The sequence below is a fragment of the Sphaerodactylus townsendi genome, linkage group LG04, assembly GCF_021028975.2.
Source record: "Sphaerodactylus townsendi isolate TG3544 linkage group LG04, MPM_Stown_v2.3, whole genome shotgun sequence".
Lineage (NCBI taxonomy): Eukaryota > Metazoa > Chordata > Lepidosauria > Squamata > Sphaerodactylidae > Sphaerodactylus > Sphaerodactylus townsendi.
In genome coordinates this window covers 6,158,863-6,177,386 of record NC_059428.1, presented here as the reverse complement: position 1 = coordinate 6,177,386, position 18,524 = coordinate 6,158,863, and the positions used below count along the sequence as shown (strand labels likewise).

At 60.6% G+C, this 18,524-nt stretch overlaps 1 protein-coding gene across 1 annotated transcript; it reads right to left on the bottom strand.

Annotated features, from left to right (window-relative positions):
• Nucleotides 1–10,095: 10,095 nt before the first annotated feature.
• LOC125430691 (histone H2B.2-like) lies at nucleotides 10,096–10,683 on the bottom strand. Its single transcript, XM_048492818.1, has one exon. The coding sequence runs from the start codon at nucleotides 10,675–10,677 to the stop codon at nucleotides 10,258–10,260; it is 420 nt and encodes a 139-aa protein (XP_048348775.1). The 5' UTR covers nucleotides 10,678–10,683; the 3' UTR covers nucleotides 10,096–10,257.
• Nucleotides 10,684–18,524: the final 7,841 nt, after the last annotated feature.

Below are 18,524 nucleotides of genomic sequence, written 5' to 3'. Positions count from 1 at the left end.
GCCAACATTTGGTCTATCTATGGCTAAATCCCCAAGCAAAAAAAAACTTGTAAACTTCCAAGAATAAAGTTTCTCAACCCTGATTTATTGGGAGAGCAAGAAAACAAATGATGTTGCTCCCCCACCCCCGAGCAATTTCCCCCCTGATATTTTCTTCTCTCTGCTGATTCTGGTGGAGCGAGGGAAATTACTGGGCACGTCTACTTCATGTGGTCCAATTCTTTCCCTTCTTCCACTGGCTAAATAATTCGGGCTCAGGAGTGTGTTGACGCATCTTCCGAGAAGCTCACGGGTATCCCGACGCTGCTCCAACAAGGGTTGTTGGTGGTAAAGGTGACGATTCCAAGGCTGCTTCTATCGACTAATAATATGCTAAAAAGATCTCTCTTGGGTTTGCTCCCTCCTCGAGGAATCGGGAGGGCCGCCTCTCTATGCCGCAGCAGCCGTCTCGGGCTCAGCCGAGTGCTTCTCGAGTTCCCTGGTCAGGGCGTCCATCAAGACTGCTTCCACCATGGCCGGGTCGAGGGCGGCCAGCTTCGAATTCTGAATCAGGTGCTCGATGTCGTCCGGCACGCGGTCCATCAGGCACGTCTTCATCAGCTCCCAGGCCTTGTTTTCCATGCGGACCTCTGGTATCAGCTGCAGGAACTTGGGGACAAACATCTGTAGGAAAGAGGGGCTCAATATCGGCCTCCAGCCCGCCTCGCTGGCCTGGCGCTTCTTCTGCTTCTTAGACTGGAGCCTCTTGTGTTTCCTCATGGCCGCCTGATGCCTCTTCTGGAGATTCGCCTTCATTTTCGTGGTTTTCCTGTTGCCGTGTTGTTTGGCGGCCATGTTGACTTCTTCTCTCTCCAAGGGCCTGCCTTCAAATGTTTCTGGCCTTTGGCCAGGTGTGGCCATTTATAGGGAGCGGCATGCAAATGAAGGCACCAGAGCAAGGATTCCCATTGGATGGCTTCGGCCTTCGTTGTAGCCAAGCAACCATTGTTACGCTGGGTTTGACTATTACTTATGGCTGACTATGAGGCAGTTGTGAAGCTTGGTTGCACTGCAGGTAACTGGTAATGTATCTCTTAAACCCGTGGTGGCGAACCTCTGGCACTCCAGATGTTCATGGACTACAGTTCCCATCAGCCCCTGCCAGCATGTCCAATTGGCCATGCTGGCAGGGGCTGATGGAAATGGTAGTTTATGAACATCTGGAGTGCCAGAGGTTCGCCACCACTGTCTTAAACCGACTGACCGTCTTGACAGGTGATGCAAAATATTTCCCCACCCCCCCAAATATATGGAGACTAGAGGCTGAAAATACGGCACATACATCTGGCCTCCGATACATTCTGGTTATTTGTATGAATAAACTGTTGTGGGGAATAAACTGTTGTGGGGAATAAACTGTTTCATAAACTGTTTCATGAAACACGTAACCCTGATCTTAATGTAACCTCTCTCTGTGGGTTCTGTGGGGCAGAACTTGGAATGAGTTTGCAACAGCAATTTTTAAAAAAACAAAATGGTTTACTTTCTTAACATATAACATCAACATTTAACGTCACACTGCAAGGTCCTGTTCAGGTTGCATTTTCAAGTCCTTATATTTACAGTCTACTGATACTGCCAAGTCCAATTCTTCTCTGCAAGTGGGTTGGCTCCTGAAGACTCCAAGGGCTTGATGAACAGGATTCAACATGATGAAGGTTTCCAGGAGAACTCTCACCCATTACAACCGCAAAAAGAAACCCTGAAACAATAAACTCCAACATTTACAACATAGCAAAAAATAAACAACTACCTTCCCAGTAGTTCCCAACAACATTGCAGTTTACCTTAACAAGGTGTTAAGGGCTTATACAACCAACGTCCGAGTCTGGTAGCCTTGTCTCCTCCAACTACATGAGCTCTGCAGCCTCTTGCTGCTTTGAGTCTCCACCCCTTACTGGGTCAACCCATTCTGAGCATGGGGGTTACATTAACATTATGTATTTATATATTTATGGATTTCCCTGATTTATACCCTAATGTTCTTTCCAAAGGGGAAGCAGAATGTGCCGGGCCCAAGTCACCAAGTAAGCGTCCGTGGCACTAGTGGAGATTGAATTCAGTTGGCTGACTGATATGAGCACGGATGGATATGTAAAGGGGCTCCTCTTTCGTTCCTGTATGTCTCTCCTTGTTGTTCATTGCTTCACACCGATTGTAGATAACTAGCGGCAACCCTGAGAAGTCTCCTAGCCTTGGACAACGGGATGCCTATTGAACCACAGCAGGGAGGCTTAGCAGGTGGCACAGTGTGGTGTAGTGGTTAATCTGGAGAACTGGGTTAGATTCCCCGCCCTGCCACTTGAGCTGGGGAGGTTTATCTGGGGACCTTGGGCTAGTCACAGCTCTTCGGAGTTCTCTCAGCCTCACCCACCTCACAGGGTGTTTGTTGTGGGTGGGGGGAAGGGAAAGGAGATTGTAATGTAAGCCCCTTTGAGTCTCGTTATGGGAGAGAAAGGGGGTATACATTCAAATTCCCCCTCCTCTCCTCCTCCTCTTCCTCCTGGCTTGAAACCTTGAGGTACCTAGGCCCCCACAAAAGAACTCTTTTTCACACTTTTGCTTGAGATTCCTTACAGGAGAGAAAGGTGGGATATAAATCCAAACTCTTCTTCTTCCCTTCCCCTTTCTCCCCAAAGGGAACCCAAGGCATAATTTCCCTATCCTCTATTTTATCCGCACACCAACACTATGAGGTAGGCGAGGCTGAATGAATGTGCCTGGCCAGAGGTGGGATCCAGCAGGTTCTCACAGGTTCCCGAGAGTGGGTTAATAATTATGTGTGTGTGCCGAGAGCGGGTTACTAATGGGTGATTTTGCCACGTGATTTTTGCCTTAGTTATGCCCCTCCTCTCAGCAGAAGCGTGCAGAACTTGAAGCAGTCTAGCAGGAGGTGCGCCTGCGTGCATTCGTTTCCCGCCCAAGGACCGGTGCAGCGGCTGCGTCCTTGCCACAGCCCCGCCCAGGAATGCCCCGTCCCAGAATGCCTGGCCACGCCCCCGTCGTGCCCCGCCCAGCCCCATTGGCGCTGCGTCACAGTTTGAATCCCACCACCATGGGAACCTGTTACTAATTTTTTTGGATCCCACCACTGTGCCCGGCCCAAGTCACCAAGTCAGCATCCGTGGCACTAGTGGAGATTTGCATCTGCGTCCCACTGATTCTAGTCTGACACCGTAACCCCTATGTCACGCTGGCATCCATCCATCCATTCGCTCATCCATTGCTTTAAAAAAATCCTTGAAATCTAAAAGCACTCCACGAAGAGCTAACTGGAGTGGTTCGCTGTCCCCAACCACGCAGGCTGGATGCTTTCCAAAACAGGAATGATTTGATTCATGTGCAAAATCTCATTTCCGGAGGGAACAAATTCCATTAGCCAGAGGCAACGGCTGCCCCCCCCCCCCCCACTGGCTCTGGCTGACCTCATGTCCATTGCATCCAGGAAAGAACCGCTGGAGAATCTCACTGGCCAAACTGATGAGATCAGAGGCCATCTTTCAGGTACTTTCGGCCAGTGGTGGGATCCAAAAATTTTAGTAACAGGTTCCCATGGTGGTGGGATTCAAGAGCTGTGGTGTAAGCCAATGGGACTGAAGCCCGGCGGCCTGCAACAGGCTGAGCATTCCGAGGAAGCAGGAACATTCCTGGCGAACAGTAACAAGGACGAACTGCTGCTACCGGTCCTTGGGCGGCAAGCGAATACTGCCTGGCGCTGACTACCTTGCAGCGGTGCACCTCCTGCTAGATTGCTTCAAGAAGTTCTGCTGCGCTACTGAAGAGGAGAAGGCGTAGCTGCAACGTGTAAGCTCCTGGTAGTAACCCCCTCTCGGCACACACAAATAATTCGTAACCCACTCTCAGGAACCTGTGAGAACCTGCTGGATCCCACCTCTGCTTTCGGCCCCAATCCACTTAAGGTGTCGGACTAAGATCTGAGTTCGAATTCCCACTCCGCCTTGGAAACTTGCTGAGCGACCTTGGGCCAGTCACACACGGCCGCCTCAACCCTGGGAAGTATTTGGAGGGGAGACCTCTAAGGAATGCCAGGGGCATGACACGGAGGCAGGCAATGGCAAACCACCTCTGAACGTCTCTTGCCTCGAAACCCCTGTGGGGTTAGCTTCAAGTCAGCGGTGACTCGACAGCAAAATAAAAACGAACCCCTTGATTTGGGCTCAGGAGGAAACGGTAGCTGGAATTATGCTGGCTTTATACATCTTCCTAGTAATAATCCTTATATTTTATTTCCTGGAGTTGGACCTGTTGGTTTCACTCACCGGCCCTGTCGCTCCCTGCAGTAGTGATGTTACCGCTGCTGCTCGGGTAACATTAAGTGATTTCAGCTCAGGCAACGTAGTGAGGCCCAGGAAGCCAGTGTTCTTCAAAGCAAAGTATTTTATTCGGAAGTGGTTGCTACAGCGCGGGCAGGGGAATCGCGCTCCACATAGCCAAGCGCTAGAACTTTTATACACATACATCAAAAGGGGCAAGGGGGCAGGTGAGGAGGCAGGTAAGGGGGCAGGTCCCTTACCGTACAACAATACAGAAACATCAACACATAAAAGAAAAGATACAATTACAACTTTGTGAATGGGACCATGACATCTCGCTGTCAGGTGTCTTCCCGCGAGACTTTACGCTAGTGCTGAAATGGATAGCGGAGAGAGTCCATTCATAAAACTGGGTGAGCCTGTTTAACACACCCAGGAATCTAGTTATCAGATGGGCCGCTTCCTTGAGTTATGACCCGAGGCTCCCGCGACTCAGTCCTGCAACAAAAGAAAGTTCAAATGGTCCAATGGTGATCTTGGCACGTTCTTCAACAGCTGGGATATCTGGGGTGCTGGCCATGATGGCAGAGGCTGATGGGGATTGTAGTCCATGAACATCTAGAGAGCCACAGGTTGTAGACCCCAGGTGTAGAGGTTAAGAGCGGGTGCAGTCTAATCTGGAGAAGCAGGTTCGATTCCCCACTCCTCCATCTGAGCAGCAGACTCTTATCTGGAGAACTGGATTTGTTTCCCTGCTCCTCCCCATGAAACCCGATGAATGAACTTGGGCCAGTCACAGTTCTCTCCAAACTCTCTCAGCCCCACCTGCCTCACAAGCTGCCTGTTGTGGGGAGAGGAAGGGAAGGAGTTTGTAAGCCGTCTTGAGACTCCTGGTTGCGAAAAGCAGGGTATAAATCCAAACTCTTCTTTTTTGTAAACTTCGAACGTATAACAGGACAAGAAGGGGACCATCACTGACACAGCAATATCTGGGGACAGCTGGGTCTTTAAAAAGAACATGAGAAGGTCACTAAATATCACTATTTGAAAATCGAGATCCCGCGACTATGGCACACACCAGCTGAGGCCGTCCCAATGGTAACCTGCACCCTGGGCCCCATTCCGAAAACACTCGGGCGGCACTTGAAACATCTTCATGTCCAAAAAATCAACATCTGTCAGATTCAAAAGGCAGCCCTGCTGGGATCCGCACAAATACCACGCCAAAACATCACAACGCCCATGGCCTCTGGGTGAGGCGTGAATGGTCATGAAAGGCCAACAACCAGCTAAAGAGATGGCAGCTGTGATAGTAAAAAAAGGAATTAATTAGTAATAATGATAAAGTAAAGCAAAGGGAATGAGGATTGTAGCTGTACTGTTAAGTTGGAGTGCTAATAATGCGTTGAGTTATTTTTCAGTTATCGCGTTACGCGACGCGACGATTACTGTTCCTTCCTATGTTCAGCTCTGGTAGCTTAGCAGCTGGATCACTGAATCCAGAGGTGGGATCCAGCAGGTTCTCACAGGTTCCCGAGAGTAGGTTACTAATTGTTTGTGTGTGCCGAGAGAGGGTTACTAATTGGTGATTTTGCCACGTGATTTTTGCCTTAGTTACGCCCCTCCTCTCAGCAGTAGCACGCAGAACTTGAAGCAGTCTAGCAGGAGGTGCACCGGCGTGCGTGGCAGCCTGCGCCTGCGTGCATTCGTTTCCTGCCCAAGGACCGGCGCAGCGGCTGCGTCCTTGCCACAGCCCCGCCCAGGAATGTCCCACCCCCGGAATGCCCGGCCATGCCCCCGTCGTACCCCGCCCAGCCCCATTGGCGCTATGCCACAGTTTGAACCCCACCACCATGGGAACCTGTTACTAAAATTTTTGGATCCCACCACTAACTGAATCTTTACTGTAGGAAAAAGATACCTTGGACTTACCTGTCCAGGTGTCTTCTCTCCAGTAGGGTGGAGTTATCTATAACATATAGAGCCATATTTAATAACTATTTAAAAAAATTGATTTTATTTGTGCTCTATCTATTTGTTTGTTCGCCGCCCTGAGCCCTTCGGGGGAGGGCGGTTAATAATAATAATAATAATAACAACAACAACAACAACAACAACAACAACAACAACAACAACAACAACAACAACAACCCACCTGTTAACTATTATTTTATTCTGGACAAGGGGTCAGCTAGGGGGCGTGACCTAACCAGCTGGATTACTTTGCCCTCCTGTAGAGAAAACACCTTCGCAGATAAATTCAAGGTATCGTTTTATGCTGATCAGTGTCTGAACGCAGAGAAATACATACACCGAGAGAGAGAGATTTCAGTCAACCGACATTACTAACACAGACAGGATGTTTTACCCTTTTTTAAATTCCCCCGGCGTGCGGTGCTTGCATGGTAGAATGAAAAGGAATCCCAGCAAATGCAGGTCTCTGACCCCCTTCCGCACGTGCAGAATAATGCACTTTCAATCCACTTTCAATCCACTTTGCAGCTGTGCAGAATAGCAAAATCCACGTGCAAACAATTGTGTAAGTGGATTGAGTGTATTATTCTGCATGTGCGGAAGGGGCCTAACATGGGCCACAATGTTTAATTCCCTTCAGTTTGAGTGCTGCGGCTCCCACCGTCATTCTGTAACCGGTCGCCATTTTGGAACCCCAAGCTATATTTTGTAATGGGTTGTGCCAGCTGTAGTCAACCTGAACTCCCACTGCAAAGCACATCGGGTAGTTTCTGCAAATAAGCCGGGCCAGGATGTCCCAATTCCTTTCGTATTTGGCTCTGCAACTCCGAGAAGTAGCTGGTAGCTTTAAAAAGGGCTTGTGTAACCTCTGTCTGTGGGTTCTGTGGGGCGGAACTTGGAATGAGTTTGCAACAACAAATTTAAAAAAACAAACAAAATGGTTTACTTTCTTAACATTTAACATATAACATCAACATTTAACATCACACTTCAAGGTCCTGTTCAGGTTGCATTTTCAAGTCCTGATATTTACAGTCTACTGATACTGCCAAGTCCAATTCTTCTTTGCAAGTGGGTTGGCTCCTGAAGACTCCAAGGGCTTGGTGAACAGGATTCAACATGATGAAGGTTTCCAGGAGAACTCTCACCCATTACCAACATAAAAAACCCTGAAACAATAAACATAGCAAAAATAAACAACTACCTTCCCACTAGTTCCCAACAACATTGCAGTTACCTTAACAAGGTGTTAAGGGCTCGTTATACAAACCAAGGTCCGAGTCTGGTAGCCTGGTCTCCTCCAAACTACATGAGCTCTGCAGCCTTCTGCTGCTTTGAGTCTTCACCCCTTTCTGGGTCAACCCATTCTGAGCATGTGGGTTACACTTGCACAGATTTATGGAGGAGAAGTCGATCTTTGGGTACCAATCTTGATCCTCCTTGATCTCAGATTGCAAATGCCTTAGCAGACCAGGTGCTCGGGAGCAGCAGCAGCAGCAGCAGCAGCAGCAGGCCATTGCTTTCACCTCCTGCACGTGAGCTCCCAAAGGCACCTGGTGGGCCACTGCGAGTAGCAGAGTGCTGGACTAGATGGACTCCGGTCTGATCCAGCAGGCTCGTTCTTATGTTCTTATGAGAAGAATCCTTGTGGGATATGAAGCCAACCGTTAGAGGGTGAGTCAACGACAATCCTCAGGTGCATCTGCCCCACCCAGATTCATATTAATTCAGCTAAGCGTGTTTGTTTTAACAGGAACACACAAAGCCAGATTTAAATGAAGAGAAGCCCTAGGCCAGAGGTGTCCAACTCCGGTGCTTCAGATGTTCATGGATTACAATTCCCATCAGCCCCTGCTGGCAGGGACTGATGGGAATTATAGTCCATGAATATTTGAAGTGCCAGAGTTGGACCTAAGCTATTCCACTTGTGAAGCCTTGTCTAATCTCTCACAACTAGACGAAGATGGAAGAGAGTTTCAAACAAATTCTTTATTATTATTTTATTATCATTATCAGTATTATTCTGAAATGGAGAGCAAGGAAAATTAATGAAGGGCTGTTTAGAGACTATAGGCTGTTATTCAGCATGTGCAAGGAAGGCCTGTAACAGGGTCAAATATATTATACATCTTGGCCAGAGACCCTCTAGATTTTGAGATCCTAGGTCTGCCACGCCCACAGGTAAATCAGGCAAACATAAATGTTAGCTATTTATTGTTCTGATTTAAATTATTTACATTATTTATTGTACCGTGTATTATTTATAGATTGCATCGATTGCTGTATGTTGCCAGAGCCAGAGTGGTGTAGTGGTTAAGAGCAGGTGGATTCTAATCTGGAGAACCGGGTTTGATTCCCCACTCCTCCACCTGAGTAATGGAAGCTTATCTAATGAACCAGATGTGTTTCCACGCTCCTACATTTCTGTTGGGTGATCTCGGGCCAGTCTTCAGAACTCTCTCAGCCCCACCTGCCTCACCAGGTGTCTGTCGTGGGGAGAGGAAGGGAAAGGAGCTTGTCAGCCCCCTTGAGTCTCCTTATAGGAGAGAAAGGTGAGGTATAAATGCAAACTCTTCTTCTTGATTGTATTTGTTATATGTTGACTATCTGTAAGCTGCTCCGAGCCTGGATTTTGGTTGGGGTCGGGCAGGATATAAATTCAATTGAACTAAAAGATAAAATGTGCTTCTGGCTGCCGCCCCCCCCCCCCCCCCCACTGATAGCCAGAGATCTGCTGGCAGTTTTTCACCCACTCATTAAAAAAAACCCAACGACAAACCGGTTTTGCTGGTTAGCCAAGTTCATGCCTAGTCTGATTGTTCTTCTTCTGAGCTCTCTCAGCCCCACCCACTTCACAGGGTGTTTGTTGGTGGGGGGGTGGGTGGGAAGAGGGAAAGGAGATTGTGAGCTCCTTTGAGTCTCCTTACAGGAGAGAAATTGGGTCAGTAAAGTCCTTTACCCTTGACCTCAACTTTCTAACCAGTCTACAAACGGTTCCTCCCCCTGCTGTCCCTGGTTATGTTCTTATATAAGGGCTAGGCATTCAAAGACGGGGGGCTGTCTCTTTGGCTTGCCCACTGATTGACACAAAAGGCCATAAAACACATCATAAAGGACTATGATGCAAACCATCACTTTCAGAAGTCTGGGGCGCCTGTCACTATCACTACCACAGAGAGAGGGATCCTTTGATAAAGTTTGGTTGGAGAGCAGGTGTTCTTTCTTCACAGCTGTCAGGTCTAAAATAAAGAAGTCCTTGGACATTTGGTCGATTCTCGGTGCAGTGACTGAATCACGTTTATACACTGCATAGTAGCACCTTGCACATAGCAGTAGCAGTAATCCCTAGTGGCAACTGCATCTACAGTTCTCAACTGCATTTTTTCCCCCTATAGAGAATGGGGCGAGGCTGCGTCAGAGGTCTCCTTTTATCAACATTGCAAAACCTCTTGGGGGAAATGCTGCAGACCCCTCAGAGGTCATCATGATATCAAGATTTAGCTTGATGGTCATCTGTTGAGGCCCTTTGTTAGCCAACATTTGGTCGATCTACAACTGCTAAATCCCCAAGCAAAAAACAACCTGTAAGCTTCCAAGAATAAAGTTTCTCAACCCTGATTTATTGGAAGAGCAAGAAAACAAATGATGTTGCTTTCCCCCACACCCCCTGAGCAATTTCCCCCCTGATATTTTCTCCTCTCTGCTGATTCTGGTGGAGCGAGGGAAATTACTGGGCACGTCTACTTCCCGTGGTCCAATTCTTTCCCTTCTTCCACTGGCTAAAGAATTCGGGCTCGGAAGTGTGTTGACGGGTCCTCCGAGAAGCTCACGGGCATCCCAACGCTGCTCCAATAAGGGTTGTTGGCGGTAAAGGTGACGATTCCAAGGCTGCTTCTATCGACTAATAATATGCTAAAAAGATCTTTCTCGGGGTTTGCTCCCGCCTCGAGGAAACGGGAGGGCCGCTTCTCTATGCCGCGGCCGTCTCGACGCTGTCGGGCTCAGCCGAGTGCTTCTCGAGTTCCCTGGTCATGGCTTCCTTCAATGCTGCTTGCACCTCGGCGGGGTCGAGGGCGGACGGTTCCTTGTTCTGCATCAGGTTCTCCACCTCGTTCGACACTTGGTCGTACACGTCCATCAGCAACGTCTTCATCAGCCCCCTGGCCTTGGTTTCCATGCGGACCTTCGGCATCTGCTGCAGGATCTTGGTGGCAAACATCCGTGGGGAGGAGATGCTCAACACTGGCCTGCTGCCCGCCTCGCTGGCCTGGCGCTTCTTCTGCTTCTTCGACTGGACCCTCTTGTGTTTCTTCGCGGCCGCTTGACGCTTCTTCTGGAGATTCTTCTTCGTTTTCATGGTTTTCCTGTTGCCTTGTTGTTTGGCGGCCATGTTGATCTCTTCTCTCTCCAAGGGCCTGCCTTCAAATGTTTCTGGTCTGGGGCCAGGAGGGGCCATTTATAGGGAGCAGCATGCAAATGAGCAAGCGTCCTGATTGGGTGGCTTCGGCCTTTGTTGTAGCCAAGTAACCATTGTTACACTGGATGTGACTATCAGCTGACTATGAGGCAGCTGTGAAGCTTGGTTGCACTGCAGGTAACTGTTAATGTGTCTCTGAAACTGATTGATGGTCTTGACAGGTGATGAACTTGATAGCGGAGTCAGAAGTGACTTTTTATTCCATTTCTGATCTTGCTTTTAAATAAAGATGGGACTGTGTTTTATTTCTGTATAAGTTAGGTAGGAACAAACTGTATTAGATAGAAAGTAGGAATTATAGCTATTTTTTGCATTTGTGTCTGCGTGGAACCGCCTTGGCTCAAGGCAAGAATCCACCCCTGCTCCACCTGGCATGTCCCTTTCATTTGTAAAACCCTGAATGGACGTTGACAAAAGGGACCCCGGAAGAAGCGCCTCCATCTGCCTAATCCCACCAGCAGGCAGATAAGGGTGCCGTCGTCGCTAAGTTTCGTTTCCTGACCCCAAGCACCCAAAGGACTCTTTTGTGTTTTTCCCGCCAGTGCCTACGTCATCGCCTCGCCCTACTCCGGCTGCGAAATTCAAAGAAGGGACTGCCCACCGGACTCTAATTGGTTCCCATGTATTGTAGATGTATGATCGGTTACTTTGTATTTTGTGAATGAATGGTTGTAGGCTGTCCTGTATTCCCCCGGACTCCCGGGCAGGAAAAAGTGTATTTAAGGTGTTGTAAAGCTGCTAGGCAGCGCAGTTGCCGTGGTGTGGAGGTGGTGACACGTAGGTCAGCATCTCAATAAAACCTTTTATTATTTCACTATACTCGCTGTGTTGGGTCCCGTTTCTGTTCCCCTGCGCTGCCAAGAGCTGGGTGGTCTGGAGCTATTAAAAGTTACCAGGCAGCGCGGTAACAAACTGACTGACAATCTTGACAGGTGATGCAAAATATTCCCCCCCCCCCCCCAAATATATGGAGACTAGTGGTTGAAAATATGGCACACAAATCTGGCCTCTGATACATTCTGGTTATTTGTACGAATAAACTGTTTCGTGAAACACGTAACCCTGGTCTTGACATGTATTTATATATTCATGGATTTCCTGTTCTTTCCAAAGGGGAAACCAGAATGTCAGACATCATTATCCGGTCTTCCATTTTATCCACACGACAACCTTGCGAGGTACGCTAGGCTGAAAGTCTATTACCGGCCCTTAATTTTATAGGATCATTGCAAAATGATATGTTTAATAGGAAAAATGAAGTATTAAAAACCTTTTTTGGCTCTTTTTAAAATCGTTAACAGCCCTTTTATTGTCTAAGAAACTAGTCAATCGTTTTAGCAGGTGCAGAAAAGCAGCTAAGTAAATTGTCTTCTAGGAGGCCTTTTTTTAAAGATAATTTCACATACAACCATTGAACCCAAGAGTCAAGAGACTGGAATTCTTCCCCAAAATCCGATTATAACTCTGTATTGTTGAAGGCTTTCATGGCCGGAAACACTGGGGCGTTGTGTGGTTTCTGGGCTGTGTCTAGTAGCATTTTCTCCTGACGTTTCGCCTGCATCTGGGGGGGGTGGGGGGGGGGGGGGGTGGGGGGGGGGGGGGGTGGGGGGGGGGGGGGGTGGGGGGGGGGGGGGGTGGGGGGGGGGGGGGGTGGGGGGGGGGGGGGGTGGGGGGGGGGGGGGGTGGGGGGGGGGGGGGGTGGGGGGGGGGGGGGGTGGGGGGGGGGGGGGGTGGGGGGGGGGGGGGGTGGGGGGGGGGGGGGGTGGGGGGGGGGGGGGGTGGGGGGGGGGGGGGGTGGGGGGGGGGGGGGGTGGGGGGGGGGGGGGGTGGGGGGGGGGGGGGGTGGGGGGGGGGGGGGGTGGGGGGGGGGGGGGGTGGGGGGGGGGGGGGGTGGGGGGGGGGGGGGGTGGGGGGGGGGGGGGGTGGGGGGGGGGGGGGGTGGGGGGGGGGGGGGGTGGGGGGGGGGGGGGGTGGGGGGGGGGGGGGGTGGGGGGGGGGGGGGGTGGGGGGGGGGGGGGGTGGGGGGGGGGGGGGGTGGGGGGGGGGGGGGGTGGGGGGGGGGGGGGGTGGGGGGGGGGGGGGGTGGGGGGGGGGGGGGGTGGGGGGGGGGGGGGGTGGGGGGGGGGGGGGGTGGGGGGGGGGGGGGGTGGGGGGGGGGGGGGGTGGGGGGGGGGGGGGGTGGGGGGGGGGGGGGGTGGGGGGGGGGGGGGGTGGGGGGGGGGGGGGGTGGGGGGGGGGGGGGGTGGGGGGGGGGGGGGGTGGGGGGGGGGGGGGGTGGGGGGGGGGGGGGGTGGGGGGGGGGGGGGGTGGGGGGGGGGGGGGGTGGGGGGGGGGGGGGGTGGGGGGGGGGGGGGGTGGGGGGGGGGGGGGGTGGGGGGGGGGGGGGGTGGGGGGGGGGGGGGGTGGGGGGGGGGGGGGGTGGGGGGGGGGGGGGGTGGGGGGGGGGGGGGGTGGGGGGGGGGGGGGGTGGGGGGGGGGGGGGGTGGGGGGGGGGGGGGGTGGGGGGGGGGGGGGGTGGGGGGGGGGGGGGGTGGGGGGGGGGGGGGGTGGGGGGGGGGGGGGGTGGGGGGGGGGGGGGGTGGGGGGGGGGGGGGGTGGGGGGGGGGGGGGGTGGGGGGGGGGGGGGGTGGGGGGGGGGGGGGGTGGGGGGGGGGGGGGGTGGGGGGGGGGGGGGGTGGGGGGGGGGGGGGGTGGGGGGGGGGGGGGGTGGGGGGGGGGGGGGGTGGGGGGGGGGGGGGGTGGGGGGGGGGGGGGGTGGGGGGGGGGGGGGGTGGGGGGGGGGGGGGGTGGGGGGGGGGGGGGGTGGGGGGGGGGGGGGGTGGGGGGGGGGGGGGGTGGGGGGGGGGGGGGGTGGGGGGGGGGGGGGGTGGGGGGGGGGGGGGGTGGGGGGGGGGGGGGGTGGGGGGGGGGGGGGGTGGGGGGGGGGGGGGGTGGGGGGGGGGGGGGGTGGGGGGGGGGGGGGGTGGGGGGGGGGGGGGGTGGGGGGGGGGGGGGGTGGGGGGGGGGGGGGGTGGGGGGGGGGGGGGGTGGGGGGGGGGGGGGGTGGGGGGGGGGGGGGGTGGGGGGGGGGGGGGGTGGGGGGGGGGGGGGGTGGGGGGGGGGGGGGGTGGGGGGGGGGGGGGGTGGGGGGGGGGGGGGGTGGGGGGGGGGGGGGGTGGGGGGGGGGGGGGGTGGGGGGGGGGGGGGGTGGGGGGGGGGGGGGGTGGGGGGGGGGGGGGGTGGGGGGGGGGGGGGGTGGGGGGGGGGGGGGGTGGGGGGGGGGGGGGGTGGGGGGGGGGGGGGGTGGGGGGGGGGGGGGGTGGGGGGGGGGGGGGGTGGGGGGGGGGGGGGGTGGGGGGGGGGGGGGGTGGGGGGGGGGGGGGGTGGGGGGGGGGGGGGGTGGGGGGGGGGGGGGGTGGGGGGGGGGGGGGGTGGGGGGGGGGGGGGGTGGGGGGGGGGGGGGGTGGGGGGGGGGGGGGGTGGGGGGGGGGGGGGGTGGGGGGGGGGGGGGGTGGGGGGGGGGGGGGGTGGGGGGGGGGGGGGGTGGGGGGGGGGGGGGGTGGGGGGGGGGGGGGGTGGGGGGGGGGGGGGGTGGGGGGGGGGGGGGGTGGGGGGGGGGGGGGGTGGGGGGGGGGGGGGGTGGGGGGGGGGGGGGGTGGGGGGGGGGGGGGGTGGGGGGGGGGGGGGGTGGGGGGGGGGGGGGGTGGGGGGGGGGGGGGGTGGGGGGGGGGGGGGGTGGGGGGGGGGGGGGGTGGGGGGGGGGGGGGGTGGGGGGGGGGGGGGGTGGGGGGGGGGGGGGGTGGGGGGGGGGGGGGGTGGGGGGGGGGGGGGGTGGGGGGGGGGGGGGGTGGGGGGGGGGGGGGGTGGGGGGGGGGGGGGGTGGGGGGGGGGGGGGGTGGGGGGGGGGGGGGGTGGGGGGGGGGGGGGGTGGGGGGGGGGGGGGGTGGGGGGGGGGGGGGGTGGGGGGGGGGGGGGGTGGGGGGGGGGGGGGGTGGGGGGGGGGGGGGGTGGGGGGGGGGGGGGGTGGGGGGGGGGGGGGGTGGGGGGGGGGGGGGGTGGGGGGGGGGGGGGGTGGGGGGGGGGGGGGGTGGGGGGGGGGGGGGGTGGGGGGGGGGGGGGGTGGGGGGGGGGGGGGGTGGGGGGGGGGGGGGGTGGGGGGGGGGGGGGGTGGGGGGGGGGGGGGGTGGGGGGGGGGGGGGGTGGGGGGGGGGGGGGGTGGGGGGGGGGGGGGGTGGGGGGGGGGGGGGGTGGGGGGGGGGGGGGGTGGGGGGGGGGGGGGGTGGGGGGGGGGGGGGGTGGGGGGGGGGGGGGGTGGGGGGGGGGGGGGGTGGGGGGGGGGGGGGGTGGGGGGGGGGGGGGGTGGGGGGGGGGGGGGGTGGGGGGGGGGGGGGGTGGGGGGGGGGGGGGGTGGGGGGGGGGGGGGGTGGGGGGGGGGGGGGGTGGGGGGGGGGGGGGGTGGGGGGGGGGGGGGGTGGGGGGGGGGGGGGGTGGGGGGGGGGGGGGGTGGGGGGGGGGGGGGGTGGGGGGGGGGGGGGGTGGGGGGGGGGGGGGGTGGGGGGGGGGGGGGGTGGGGGGGGGGGGGGGTGGGGGGGGGGGGGGGTGGGGGGGGGGGGGGGTGGGGGGGGGGGGGGGTGGGGGGGGGGGGGGGTGGGGGGGGGGGGGGGTGGGGGGGGGGGGGGGTGGGGGGGGGGGGGGGTGGGGGGGGGGGGGGGTGGGGGGGGGGGGGGGTGGGGGGGGGGGGGGGTGGGGGGGGGGGGGGGTGGGGGGGGGGGGGGGTGGGGGGGGGGGGGGGTGGGGGGGGGGGGGGGTGGGGGGGGGGGGGGGTGGGGGGGGGGGGGGGTGGGGGGGGGGGGGGGTGGGGGGGGGGGGGGGTGGGGGGGGGGGGGGGTGGGGGGGGGGGGGGGTGGGGGGGGGGGGGGGTGGGGGGGGGGGGGGGTGGGGGGGGGGGGGGGTGGGGGGGGGGGGGGGTGGGGGGGGGGGGGGGTGGGGGGGGGGGGGGGTGGGGGGGGGGGGGGGTGGGGGGGGGGGGGGGTGGGGGGGGGGGGGGGTGGGGGGGGGGGGGGGTGGGGGGGGGGGGGGGTGGGGGGGGGGGGGGGTGGGGGGGGGGGGGGGTGGGGGGGGGGGGGGGTGGGGGGGGGGGGGGGTGGGGGGGGGGGGGGGTGGGGGGGGGGGGGGGTGGGGGGGGGGGGGGGTGGGGGGGGGGGGGGGTGGGGGGGGGGGGGGGTGGGGGGGGGGGGGGGTGGGGGGGGGGGGGGGTGGGGGGGGGGGGGGGTGGGGGGGGGGGGGGGTGGGGGGGGGGGGGGGTGGGGGGGGGGGGGGGTGGGGGGGGGGGGGGGTGGGGGGGGGGGGGGGTGGGGGGGGGGGGGGGTGGGGGGGGGGGGGGGTGGGGGGGGGGGGGGGTGGGGGGGGGGGGGGGTGGGGGGGGGGGGGGGTGGGGGGGGGGGGGGGTGGGGGGGGGGGGGGGTGGGGGGGGGGGGGGGTGGGGGGGGGGGGGGGTGGGGGGGGGGGGGGGTGGGGGGGGGGGGGGGTGGGGGGGGGGGGGGGTGGGGGGGGGGGGGGGTGGGGGGGGGGGGGGGTGGGGGGGGGGGGGGGTGGGGGGGGGGGGGGGTGGGGGGGGGGGGGGGTGGGGGGGGGGGGGGGTGGGGGGGGGGGGGGGTGGGGGGGGGGGGGGGTGGGGGGGGGGGGGGGTGGGGGGGGGGGGGGGTGGGGGGGGGGGGGGGTGGGGGGGGGGGGGGGTGGGGGGGGGGGGGGGTGGGGGGGGGGGGGGGTGGGGGGGGGGGGGGGTGGGGGGGGGGGGGGGTGGGGGGGGGGGGGGGTGGGGGGGGGGGGGGGTGGGGGGGGGGGGGGGTGGGGGGGGGGGGGGGTGGGGGGGGGGGGGGGTGGGGGGGGGGGGGGGTGGGGGGGGGGGGGGGTGGGGGGGGGGGGGGGTGGGGGGGGGGGGGGGTGGGGGGGGGGGGGGGTGGGGGGGGGGGGGGGTGGGGGGGGGGGGGGGTGGGGGGGGGGGGGGGTGGGGGGGGGGGGGGGTGGGGGGGGGGGGGGGTGGGGGGGGGGGGGGGTGGGGGGGGGGGGGGGTGGGGGGGGGGGGGGGTGGGGGGGGGGGGGGGTGGGGGGGGGGGGGGGTGGGGGGGGGGGGGGGTGGGGGGGGGGGGGGGTGGGGGGGGGGGGGGGTGGGGGGGGGGGGGGGTGGGGGGGGGGGGGGGTGGGGGGGGGGGGGGGTGGGGGGGGGGGGGGGTGGGGGGGGGGGGGGGTGGGGGGGGGGGGGGGTGGGGGGGGGGGGGGGTGGGGGGGGGGGGGGGTGGGGGGGGGGGGGGGTGGGGGGGGGGGGGGGTGGGGGGGGGGGGGGGTGGGGGGGGGGGGGGGTGGGGGGGGGGGGGGGTGGGGGGGGGGGGGGGGGGGGGGGGGGGGGGGTGGGGGGGGGGGGGGGTGGGGGGGGGGGGGGGTGGGGCGGCCGGGGCGAGGGGAGGGTGGGGGAGGGGCGGGGGGGGGGGGGGGGGGGGAGGGGGGGGGGGGGGGTGGGGGGGGGGGCGCGTCGGGTTGGAGGGGTGGGGCAGGGGGGGGAAGGGGGGGGGGGGGGGTGGGGGGGGGGGGGGGTGGGGGGGGGGGGGGAGTTTTATGTATTATTTATTTTTGATTTCTCTCCCAGCCTTTCGGAGCGTTGGGGGAAGGGACAGCGCTTATTAAAATCATTCTCAGTCGGCGCTGGGCTGCAGTTTAATGAGTGGAAATTTTCCTTTCTCAAGTCTGTTGCACATGAACTAATAGACACACGCGCACACACAGAGGCCAACTAATGTTTCCTCAGTGCACTCTTTTACTTTATTTATTACTTTTATTATTATTATTTATCAGATTTCCACGCTCGGGGCGGCTCCTACCATATGACCATAACGTCTAAAGCAATGTGAACCTGAAACAATAAAACGTCAGCAGCGATAAATACATATTATAAAAATCACAAGAAGGCTATCAGCAACATTCTGCTCCTAAAGGGCTGATGATGGAAGATGTGGAGGAAGAGAAAAAGAAGGGTTTGGATTTGTGCCCCGCCTTTCTCTCCTGTAAGTGGGGGGGTGGGGGGGGGGGGGGGAGAGGGGAGGGGGGGGTGTTGGGGGGGGGGGGGGTGGGGGGGGGGGGGGGGGGGGGGGGGGGGGGTGGGGGGGGGGGATGCGGCTCTCCAGATGTTCAGGAACTACAATTCCCATCAGCCCCTGTCAGCATGGCCAATTGGCCATGCTGGCAGGGGCTGATGGGAATTGTAGTTCCTGAACATCTGGAGAGCCGCAGGTTCCCTACCCCTGGTCTAGATGTATCACTGTGTCCTTGGACAGTGTGTATCAGAGTCTCTCTGTGGTATACCTCTGAAGATGCCAGCTGCAGATGCAGGCGAAACGTTAGGAACGAGATCAACCAGATCGTGGCCACACAGCTCGGAAAACCCACCACAACCCATTGAATCGGCTGTGAAAGCCTTCAACAGGACACACAACAGAATTCGTTTATTGATTCAAGGTTCGAGATCTAACACCTTTCTGCCTTTAATTTAAACCTGTTCTTGCGAATGCTCTCCTCTGCTGCCAACAGGAACGGCTCCCGGCCTTCCTCTGAGCGACAGCCCTTCAGGGGACTCATCCGGCGGACGGGAACCTCGCTCGGTCCCTCCTGAAGTCCTCTATGAATGATACATATCAGTTCCTGAATAGCAATGGCCAGCAAAGAGCACGGAACGTGGCAACTGAAACAGTGATGAATATATGAATACACGATCAATGGCTACTGATGGA

Coding starts and splice junctions, on each gene's coding strand:
- LOC125430691 (XM_048492818.1), bottom strand. CDS start 10,677: ATGGCCGCCAAACAACAAGGCAACAGGAAAACCATGAAAACGAAGAAG.